The sequence below is a fragment of the Lactuca sativa genome, chromosome 7 (genome assembly GCF_002870075.4).
Source record: "Lactuca sativa cultivar Salinas chromosome 7, Lsat_Salinas_v11, whole genome shotgun sequence".
Lineage (NCBI taxonomy): Eukaryota > Viridiplantae > Streptophyta > Magnoliopsida > Asterales > Asteraceae > Lactuca > Lactuca sativa.
This window is the reverse complement of record NC_056629.2, coordinates 9,030,749-9,043,059: the sequence shown is the minus strand read 5'-3', so window position 1 is coordinate 9,043,059 and position 12,311 is coordinate 9,030,749. Positions and strand designations below refer to the sequence as shown.

The 12,311-nt window shown below is 33.6% G+C and overlaps 1 protein-coding gene across 2 annotated transcripts; it reads right to left on the bottom strand.

Moving 5' to 3' along the window:
* Window positions 1–219: 219 nt before the first annotated feature.
* On the bottom strand, window positions 220–3,176 carry LOC111908152 (cytochrome P450 76T24). Of its 2 annotated transcripts, XM_052765414.1 has the most exons (4): window positions 2,619–3,176; window positions 1,113–1,544; window positions 729–987; window positions 220–566 (listed from the first exon to the last, which is right to left on the bottom strand). In XM_052765414.1, exons 1-4 carry the CDS (start codon window positions 3,111–3,113, stop codon window positions 379–381), a joined length of 1,374 nt encoding a protein of 457 aa, XP_052621374.1. In that variant the 5' UTR covers window positions 3,114–3,176; the 3' UTR covers window positions 220–378. The 2 variants fall into 2 exon arrangements, with proteins under 2 accessions (XP_052621374.1, XP_023759755.1); XM_023903987.3 differs by having other exon boundaries at window positions 220–987; window positions 2,619–3,166.
* Between the last annotated feature and the right edge of the window lie 9,135 nt (window positions 3,177–12,311).

Here is a 12,311-nt window from a genome sequence, read left to right as displayed (position 1 = left end):
AATGCAAAACCCTCTCATCCGACGTCCGTTTTAAATTGTCTTTATATTGTTGAACTCTTATTAATGAGATCTTCAATTCTCTTTTAGATTGTTTCGGCTAACAATTGACCGATCTAAAATTCAATTTCTAGGCTATATACTACTACACTGAATCTTAGAAAAATTGTAACTTCCTCTAATGAAGTCGGATTTAGACATTCTCTATATGCACGCTCTCGGTTCAACAAATAATTTTAAGTATCAATATAAAACCATCAGTTTTTTTTAATTTCTTACATTTACATTTTGTTCATAATGACAAGGATCTTCTCAAATGTCATGTTGTCATGATTATAAGGTATATGATATTATGATCCAATAACAACGATCTAAAAACCATCAAACTTTGATCGGAATGGCCATGAGTGGTACTTTTCTTGGTAATGTGAGCCCAAACTTCTCCTCCATATCCATATCTTGTGCTCTTATATTTCCTTCAAGTTTCCACTCAAACTTATGAATCAAAGATCCCAACATTATATGCAACATTCTATGAGCAATATTCAATCCCGGGCATATCCTCCTGCCTGCACCAAATGGAATAAACTCATAATCTTGGCCTTTATAGTCAATCTTGACTTTTAAAAATCTTTCAGGCATGAACTTTTTTGGGTTTGGCCAAATGTTATGGTCACGCCCCATAGCCCAAATATTACAAATGATTTGTGCATTTTTAGGCACGATGAAACCTTGAACTTCTACATCGTGTAGGGCTTGGTGAGGAATTAGAAAAGGGACAGGTGGATGTAGTCGTAAAGTTTCTTTTATAATAGCTTGTAAGTACGGGAGCTGAGATATATGCATTTCTTGTATATTCCCTTTGTTGTTTTGCATGAGTTTTATGATCTCTGATCGAGCAGTTTCCATTTTCTCTGGGTTATGGATAAGCTCAGCCATTGCCCACTCTAATGTGCCGGATGTTGTATCGGTTCCCGCGATAAATAAAGCCTACAATAATTAATGAAGTTTTTAACATAATTATTCATCAAAAACCAAACCAATCCAAATAGTTTGGTCCGAGTGTGATTCGGCATATGAAACTTATACACTATATTATAAAATGATTGACTTACATAGAAGAAATGTCTCATGTCATCTCGACTAAAGATTGATTCATCTTTCTGGACAACGTTGAGCAACAAGTCCAAAACATCAATGTTTGTTGACATTGAACTCGATCTTAATTGCAAGCGTTGATTAATGATTCTATCGAAAATAGTCAACAACTTTTTACCATAAACATTTCCTTTCCGTACTAATCCTTGTGGATCCAAAGGTTTTAATATTGGAAAAAAGTCGGCTAGATTCGGCTTCCCAGCTAATTCCACCAAAGCCATCACGGCTTCCTTAAACTCTTGTGATGAAATAGTATCGTATTGAGCAAAATCAACAGAGAATATAAATTTTGAGAGAACGTTAAGAGTTGTTGTGAAGGCACTTGCACCTATATTCACAGCCTTTTCATTTGTACAACATCTTTGGACATGGTTAAGAAGTTCTTGTACCTAGATGTATAAACATAAAAATCTAGTTAAAGAGAGTTTTTTAATAAATAAATGTTAGGTTTTTAGTGAAATGGGTGTAGATTGTATCATTATTTGAGTTTTTTAATAAATAAATATGAGTTTTCTTCGAATTAATTTAGTATATATAAAAAAATATTCAGAAAAATCTTTAAACTTTCAACCTATTAACGAAAAAGTCATCCCTAATTGTTTATTTACAATTAGACCTAGAAAACTGGCATTAACTGGGTACATGGTTATTTTGCAAACGTTAACAGTATTTTGGGCTTAATCGAAAAAAAATCCGGAGTGACTTTTGCGTTAATAGAGCCAAACTTTAAGAATTTTTCTGGAAGATTTTTTTCTAAAATAGAGATAAAGTGCAAGTGAGTTTTTTTAATATGATTTGCCCATTATCATTTCAGATACCTACTTTATATCTGAATTCATTGAATAATCAAGTGGTATCAAACTATATATAATTATGTATTCTGAATCTCAATCTCAGCCACATAATCCAATTAGATAAATTAAATATTTTTATTTTTCTTCCTACATAATAATAACAAATATCTTAAAATATAAGTAATTATTTAAAATATAATATTTATTACCATTTTATAAATGTAAAAAGATAAATAAAAAGAAAAGATACGAAGATATTTCTAATCCAGTTATCCAACTTTAAATGAACCAACACCAACGCGTTAAAACAGGCCCAAATTTTTATTGGCTTGTCCATATCTTGGTCCGGTTCAGACTTATTACTCGTTGTGCAATTTATAAATAAAAACCGATTCGAGTACAACTTAAGAAATACGGTCAAGGCCCGGTCTAGTTATTAGTATTTTTAATACTTACTTTTTGGAGTAAAAAGTTGCTGAAACATTTTTAGTATTTATTTTTTAAATATATAAAAGAACGGTTTAAGGAACATATCCATGGGTCGGTTATGCATGGGTCTGTATTGACACAATATTTACTTTGAATTAATACATACGGTATTATATTATATATAATAATAATCAAATATAAATGTAAACGGAAGCTCGAATTTTCGAATATGACTCATACCTTCTCCCCACGTAGGAGTTGGCTATCATCTAGACGTTGTACGGAGAACAAATATTCTCTACCTATTCTTCGTAGTTTACGCCACTGCTCTCCTGTTGGCAACCACGCTATGGAGTATTTATCATGGTCAACTATCCGGGCGGTGTCGGGAACCGTTCTACCAGAGAAGGATATATCATGTGTGTGAAAGAACTCTTTGGCAATATCAGGTGATGAAACAACTATCGTTGTTCTACTTCCAAGCTTAAGTGACATCAAAGGACCATAACGTTTTGAGAGTGTAGCCAGAGACTGATGGGGTTTGTCGCTGAGTTTTAACAGGTTTCCGATGACCGGAAAAGGGTAAGGCCCTGGGGGAAGCCGGGAGTTGTGGCGGCCGGAGATGGTGATCAGGGCGTAGATGATTGTTAGAAGGGAAGAAAATATGTGAAAGAAGGTTGGATAATCCATAGGTTTATGTGTGTGTGTTGTTGTAATCGCACTCCATATATGCATTTTTGCGGGGTGTCATGACATGTGTAACAACCTAATTTAGTACTAGTTTACATGAATTGTCTTAAAAAGACTTTTGGCACGACATCATTTCAGAATTATCTATTTACTTTTGGGTACTTCAAAATATGTATGAATATTATATACACGGTTTGTCGGTTTATGATTTGCAAAGAGAAATTTAGTGACAAATTTCTTCTAAATGTAAAGATAGGTACATCTTCAAATGTTTAACTTCAAAGGATTTGATTATAGATCAATTCATTTTACTTTTGATTATATATATATTTTGATTCTGGATTCTCGATGTGATCTTTGGTGTATTTCGATCCATAATGCTCCTATTTGACTCCACTGTTCTGCAATCTTTTCTTTTTGGTTTCGAATAGTAGTAGATCATGTAGATGTCTCAAATTGGTTTGGACTAACTGGATGAAGAGCCCTACTTTCTTTGTAACTGTAACGTTTCCTTCTGTTGTTTATCCTCCATAGTGTCTTGCTACTAGGGTCTGGGCGTGAATAAGAATCCAATAGATAAAAAAAAGGGTATATTAAAATTTATTAAAAGTTTATATAATATCCCAATAATAAAATAAATGTGCATGACACATTGACACCTACCACTTAAAAGTTTACCCGGAATATATATATATATATATATATATATATATATATATATATATATATATATATATATATATATATATATATATAAAACGAACTTTTTGGAAATATTCATATATGACCATTATGACCGACTGTAGCATGTTACATCCGGTCATAATGATCATATGTAACACTTTCAAAAAGTTCATAACCTAAATGTTTAGAAACAAAAATAGTTACCCAGATATAAACAAACCGAAAAGGTAAGAGTAAATTACACGAATGGTCCTTGTGGTTTGAGTAATTTGCGTGTTTAGTCCCTAACTTATTTTTTTAATGTGGATGGTCCTTATTGTTTATTTTTGTTGCGCGTTTAGTCTCTCTTTTACCTAAAAAAAACTATTGTGACATTATTAATTTATTTTTAATTAATTTTTTTATTATGTATTTATTTTTTATATATTTAAAAAAAATAAATAGACTTCAACATATATATATATATATATATATATATATATATATATATATATATATATATATATATATATATATATATATCTTCACCCTAAATCTGAAACCACATTTGAAAATTTTAATTTAGGTCCCACCCGTCACCTTCTCGTCTTTTATCCTTCTCAAGTTCTATTTTTTTCCATCTTTATTGACATTGATGTCTTCACCAACCCTTATTTTTTCGGTCCTTCAACTTTGGTGAACCAACACTACAACCCATTGTCTCTTCATCGAATTTACACTTCCACAACCCAATACATTACAATCCTTGTAAGAAAAGAAAATTGATACAAAAAAGAAAATTTTGAGAACCAGATCAATTGAAGACCATAACTTGAAATGCAAATCAAAATTTGAAACTCTATTAACAACATTCTAAGCTTTAAATCATCAAGCGGTATTATATATATATATATATATATATATATATATATATATATATATATATATATATATATATATATATATATATACACACACACATTATTGGTTTCCATTTATGATACTTTTAGTCTTTAGTAAAGTTAAATTTTAATAGTTAATATTTTAAACAATAAAATTCTACAAAACGACGATGCGTTTTTTTTCTATGTCAAATCTAGTTTGTTTGTTTTTTTTTTTTTTTTTTTTTTTTTTTTTTTTAACAAAGTAGTGTATTTTAAAAGATATTTACAAAAATTTTGTGGTTTTAAAAATATTTACCATTTAAGTTAAATTTTATACCAAATCAAAATTAGAAGATAATAAAAAAGAAAATAAATTGATTTACGATAGTAATTAACTTTTTGGTTTGTTCACATTTGGATAACTGTGTTTTGTACACATCTAGGTAACGAACTTTTTGGAAGTGTTCACATATGACCACTATAACCGGATGTAACCTACTATAGCCAGTTATAATGGTCATATGTGAACATTTCGACATAATTATATACCTAGATGTGTACCAAAAAAAAAGTTACTCATGTATGAAAAAACTGAAAAATTAATTACCTTAATAAGTCTATTTCCCACACTAAAAATATCAAGATAAACCTTTATACGGAACATACAATCATTTGTTGACTATAATAATTGCTAGCTAGTACGTAGGCCTGGCAATCATGTTGTGTTCGGGTTGACCTGTCGTGGGTTGGCGGGTCAAAATATGCCAACCCAGACACGACCCATTTAAATATACATGTCACGGGTTGGCGGGTCATATGTTGGCGAGTTTGGAACATAAACCCATATATGACCCGTCAACCCATTTATTTATACGTGTTCATAGGTTGGCGGGTTCGTATGTCAGATTTGGGTCCGTGGTTCCGAATTTTAGACATTTAAGTCTTAAACATCCAAATGAAAATTAAAAACATTCATAGAAACATGTTACAGATTTAGCCTTATAGGTTACGACTTCGACCTTAGACTATCCACCACAAGTCAAAATGTCAAAACAGTCAAATGGTCTATGAATCAATTATATATATTATATAATACTTATTAAATATTAATACTTGATACATAAATACATTTAAAAATAAAACAATTTTTTTTTATTAAGAATATAAACGGGTTGGCGGGTCAACCAATTTATTTTTTTAGAAACCCATATATGACCCGTTTAATAAACGGATTGGCGGGTTGAAAAACTCAACCCAAACCCATTTATTTTGTGTCGTGTCGAGAATTGCCAATCCTACTAGTACGTGCTTCTAACTATAGGTGATGACAAACATACTATTTAATATAAGCCTAAGATGGTACACGTATTTTTCAAGTTTATAAATATAACATCGATATTCTCCAAACTCATAAATACACCTAACGTATAGTAGTATTTTAAATATTATTTGACTTTTAATGGAAAACCAACCCTAAAATATATCTTGCAACTACATATGATAATATAATTGCATAAAATAAAAAAAAATATTATTAAATATGATATTTTACATTTTACAACATCACGATGATAAATAAAGCATAATTATAAGTTTATATAAAACCACTACAACGCAAAACACTATATACGATAGACTAAATTCATCCTTAATAGCAATATATTCTCTTCTTACCCGAATTGTAAAACCTTAATTTTAAAGATGTTTGTGGCGGATTATTGACTAAAACAAACTGGTGACAGTATTTCTTTTAAACGGCAAATACAAATATATATACTAAATTACTCTTAAATTATTCCACCTATATCCACAGTGAGACTTGAACCCTCGACCTCAAGGATGGACGACAACAACGGATATCATCACAAATATTTAGACGGTTATTGACACACACACACACACACACACACACACACACATATATATATATATATATATATATATATATATATATATATATATATATATATATATATATATATATATATATATATATATATATATATATATATAAAAGAAGGGTAAAATTGTATATTTACATTACTTTTAAATTAGGAAACACAAATTTAAAAATGGAATTTTCGGAATTTTCTTTTATTATCTTAATTTTGAATTCTGATTTTTTTTAATTAATTCAATTAGAATTCTATCATAATTTTATTTTGTTATAATGATTTTCTATGAGATTGTTTTGTCAGAATGTTATTCTATTAGAATATTATTGAAGAATAACAAAATTTTTGAACGTACAGTTGAATAATAACAACATTCTCGAAAAAATATCATTCTCAAATATAAAATTCTTGATACATTTTAGTATAATTACACATTCTAATAGAATGTCATCAAAATGCATAGAATTCTTAAAAAATATCATTCTCAAATATACAATTCTTGAACAGATACACTTAATCTTCTTCATTAGTCTAAATAATCGACTTGTTTACAACTATTCTTATGAAAAATTTGATGCATTATCATAAGAAAGTAACTTGTTATTGAACTCGATTCCAAGTCTTTCTCTTGTATGATCAATCTTTGATTCATTCTTCAAGCCATTATGAAAGAATGGCAAATGCAAGCAGGTACATTTTCCCTAAAAATTATCATAAACTTTTGAACAAATTACTAAAATCGTCCCTATGGTTTAGTTAAAATTCCGTGTTTGGTCCCTAACTTTTATTTTGCACTCGGATCATCCTTACTGTTTGATTTTGTTGCGTTGTTGGTCCCTCATCAACATAAAAAGACTATAATACGCTTTATATATTTCTTTTTTCTTTTTTTGTTATTATTTATTAATTAAAAGATGTATTAATATAATAGGTCCCACCATTAATACCACATGTCAATGCCAAAATCACCTACTACCATCAGAAACCCACCAGCCACCACCTACCCATCCCTCACTCAACACTTCCAGTAACCACCATTCCCTGACAATGTTTATAGACATATGAACCCACTCCCATCACTACAATCAGGAAGCCACCAATCACCACTGTCCCCACCCACCTATTCCGACACCACCACCACCCACCTATTCCGGCAACACCTCCACTTGCATAGTCGGTCCGCCCATGTCATCAATTTCATCAGGTGGCACCCACCCCATTTACCTCCAACAACCACCATGTTCACCTTCAACAATAACCATCATTCACTTTCTGCAACCAAAATCGATCACCACCTGGACCAAAACCAAGATCAAATCCCAGAAATCAAAATCAAGCCAAGATCAAATCTCGAACTCAAAACCTAACCAAAGTCAAAATCTCGATGATGAAATCCATAATCTAAACTGAAATCAAAATCAAATCTGGAAATCAAAACCTAAAACTTAAAACCTAACCTGATATCGATGATGAAATCCCAAAAAACAAATACAAAAACAAATGGGGTTAAATTTTGTTCTATTTGAAATCGATGAGGTTGTCATATTCACTACAATGTGATTAATCCCAAAATGCAACACCTTACCGGATATCCCGTAAATCAAAGACCATTTTTCTAAATGATGAATCATTGGAAAACGATTTTCAAGATGAAATCGATGATGTCGGCGGAACAAGAAGAAATGGGGTTAGATGGGAACGTGCGAAGGTGGAGAAGAACAACAAAGTTGTAGGTTTCCGGCGGATTTTATAGTTGCAATTTCCGGAGACGTTAGGGTTGTAGTCTTCTGAGGTGGTGTTCAAAGATGATGGCGGCCGCCACAACTTTAGAATTGCAGGTTTCCCATGGAGGCGGCTCCAATGAGGAGTTAAGGTGAAGATCCATGCTCTGGGGTTGAGTTCAAAGGGAGAAGTGATGTATGGCTTGAACTATGATCGGCTACTTCTAGTTGTAGAAGGGAAGGGGTCGACTAGAGGTTTGGGGTGCGGTGGTGGGATGTGTTGGACCTAATTTTTTAATAATATCTAAAATACTTTTATGAAATAATCTTTAATACTTTTTAAAATATAAATAAAATTTGGTAAGGGTATTATAGTCTTTTTATGTTTACGAGGGACCAACAACGTAATAAAATCAAACAGTAAGGATGGTCCGAGTGCAAAATAAAACTTAGGGATCAAACATGCAATTTTAACTAAACCACGAGGACGATTTTAGTAATTTTTTCTAAACTTTTATTCTTTTAGAACTTATAATCCAATAAACAATTCAGCTAGTTTATTCTACTTTATTTTGAAAGAATTTTACCTTGGGGCCAACCTATTTGACCACTTGATATCCTTCTACAGAAAGGTGTATTCTTACTTGGTTACATACCTAGTTCACATACCAGATAGTCAAATAAACATCAAAAATAAACATAAAACATTGATCTTACTCAAATTCTATATAATATTAAAAAAGGAGAACTTTGGAAGATAAAAAGAAAAAAGAGAAAAGGGGAAAGTAACATCGATCCCAAAAAAGTGGGAGCAAAAAATATCGATTCTAGAAAAATAAATCATTTGTAGAAACTGTAATAATGATGTTTCTTACAATATTTTATGATTATTATAGATATACCAACTTCAAAGTAATTATAAACCTACCGGTTGGTAACATATAATCGAACCTTTGTAGTTTAGCAAAACTGAAGGGAGATTCAGACAAGGATTGACAAAAGTGAATAACGAAGTTAGGGGGAAAACTGAACCTGTGGCCTTGTTGTTTATCAACTATCCAATGGTTCCTTGTTGTTCAGCAACTGTCCAATGGTTCAACTTCGTCCGAATATGATCTAGGATTCAGGTAAAAGATTACAATCCAACACTTAACCATATGTAACATCCGGGATTGTCAGGTATTAATATTAATTATCTTATTGAGTAGTGGGTTATTTTTTTTGGTGTGGGCCAGAACCATTGGTCTTCAAGAATTGGGATGATAAGGACATTACGCGGGGCATACCATGCTAGGTACGCCCATCGTACTCAAGAGAATTGGGCGGGGAGGCCATACACGTATGCCCAACGTACCAAAGGGTACGCGCAGCGTACGCGCGCAAGTCCTAAACCCTAAAATTTAGGGTTTGATCCCTATTTAAAGGACCTTATGTCCTTGGACCAGCCTCCCTATCACCCTTAAGTAGCCACCTCGAAAACCCTAACCCACTTTTGTGTATTTTTGCCATTTGAGAGCTTCCTTGTGTGATTTTGGTGCTTTTAGAAGAAAAGGAGGTTGAGGAAGAGGCAAGGATTCAAGAGGAGCTTGCAGATCTAGGAGACTGGCATCATTTCTGACTCTTTTGAGGTACCATGTTCCAAACTTGACCATTGCATGCTTAAATTTGTTTATAGGAGTGTTTAATGTCACTTTTGGACTCCATTGTTAAAGCTTCTTGCATCTTGAGAGTTTCAGACCATAATAGTTGTCTATTTAGGCTCTTAGAGGCATTTGGAGTCATAAAAATCAGACCTTGGTGGTTTAGCCTCAACCATACAAGTGTTTGATGGCCATGAAGTTGGTATAAGAACCCAAAATCATGTTTTGGTCCCAATCATACATGCAAGCTCATAAAGTCCGTGACTTTATGAACCAGGATGGCCTAGAGGATCTGGATCTATATTTTGGACGAGAGGACTTAATGGATTAAGTCACAAATGGAACCCTTAGGAAGCTGGCCAGTACGCTGGGCGTAGACCCTAGTACGTTGCGCGTACTGGGTCAACTCCCCCGTTTTTAGTTAAGGCCAACGTACGATGGGCGTACGTGCCAGGTACGTCGCGCATACGCATGCAAAGTGGCTACTTTGGTCTTTTGGGCCTTAGGCCTGGACTATTGGGCCCTCTGGCCCACTGTGGAGTATAGTGTTAGGCTTGGGAATCTGGAAGTAGAGCATTGGGCCTATTGGGCCATGTTGGGTCCTTTTAAATTGTTATTGGGCTAGGAAATTTTGGACTTGTAATGGGCTCATTTGAGTAATACGGCCTAATTTAGAAAATTGGGGCATTAGTGGGCCCTTAGGGAGCCGTTGATGGGCCATAGGTGGGCTGGGTTTAATAAGATAGAATTGGCCCTTAGGGATGGTACAAATTAGGTCAAGGCGGTAAACTGGTCATTTTACCCTAAGAGGTGTTATAGATTCTAATTAAGAGTTGTCATGTTTATGATAGCCGGGAGTTAGCGGAGCAGCTGTTAGAGAATTCTTTCTGTGGGTTCGACATTGTAACACCCGTAGATTAGGGCTAGTCAATTTAGAGACGATAAGCATTAAAAATGACTTTTTGATAGAAAATTATTTAGGATGAATAATCTTAACTAAGTTATAGTATATGTTACAAGGATTCTGTACATATAAAGAACACCGAAATCCGAGTTATAACGAAGAAGTTATGACCTGTCGAAGTTTCGCGACAGAACCGACATGACACAGCGCGACGTAAAAAGTGAATTTATGATAGAGAGATATTTAGCCTTAGTAATGTAAACGAAAGTCGTAGAATACGTTAAACTGAGAGCTTGCATAAAAAGAATACCCAAATCTGACTTCGTATGAGGAAGTTATGATTTTTCGAAGTTTCGACTTAGCAGTATGCAGCCCGAATACTCGATTTGGGATCGAGTGGTTTTTAGCCAACACAACCTAAATGAGAATTGAAGATCTCGTTAAAAGTAGCGTAATGACAAAAAGACAGATGAAAATGGAATTCAGATGAAGGAGTTATGAATTTTGAACGGAGTTTTCCTGTCCCCACTTACTAAAAATAATATATTAAAATTAAAGTCAAAATTAGCCGACGAAGTCTAAATGAAAGTTGTAGATCTTGTTTTTACCTACGTGTGGATATAAAGAACGTCAAAAAACGGAGTTCATATGCGAAAGTTATAAATTTTTTAATTTCGGGACGCGAAACCTCAAAACTGTCAGAACTCACGAGGTGAATATTAGAAATTCACGAGGTGAACAGATGATGGACGTCTTCCAGGGAAAGTGGCCATGACGAACGCAATGACGTATCGAGCTCACGAGGTGAATATTAGAAACTCACGAGGTGAGCAAGTTCACGAGGTGAATATTAGAAACTCACGAGGTGAACTCAGAAAATTCACCCTATAAATAGAAATCAAGGGTTAACCGATTTTGGTTGCTCCTTCTCATCTCTCCCACTCCCGATACTCTCTCTAAGCCCTTTTTAATCCACCGAAGCCCCGGTATCATCCCGAGACCCGAAGCGAGTCCCGAGGCCCCGAAGATCCCGAGAAGTGAAATTCCCGAGCGGAAGCTCTGCCCGTGAGAAGCTCGGTTTTTGTGAAGATCTTCCAGATCTAACGAAGAATACTTACTTTTACAAACCGTAGTGCTGTCCGATCATCTTCTGATCAAGTGAGTGTATAGTTACTTTCTTCTACACACAAATATAAAGTATTAGCTATGAAATACGTGCTAAGTGTTATATATTATTTGTCTATTTGAGATAGGCTTGGAGTTGATATTTTTATACGGGTGTTAAATGATTTAAACTGCGTTTGTATTTATATCTACAAAAATGTTGGGTAGAACATGGGTAGATGGAATAGTTGGTGATGATGCGACCTATTTGAGTAAGCCTTGGTGACGATGCGACTTCGTGCCTATTTGATAAACCTTGGTGACGATGTGACTTCGTGCTTGTTGTGTAAACCTTGGTGACTATGAGACGTAGTGCCTATTGTTTGAACCCTGGTGACTGTGTGACGTAGTGCCTGTTGTATAAACCGTCGT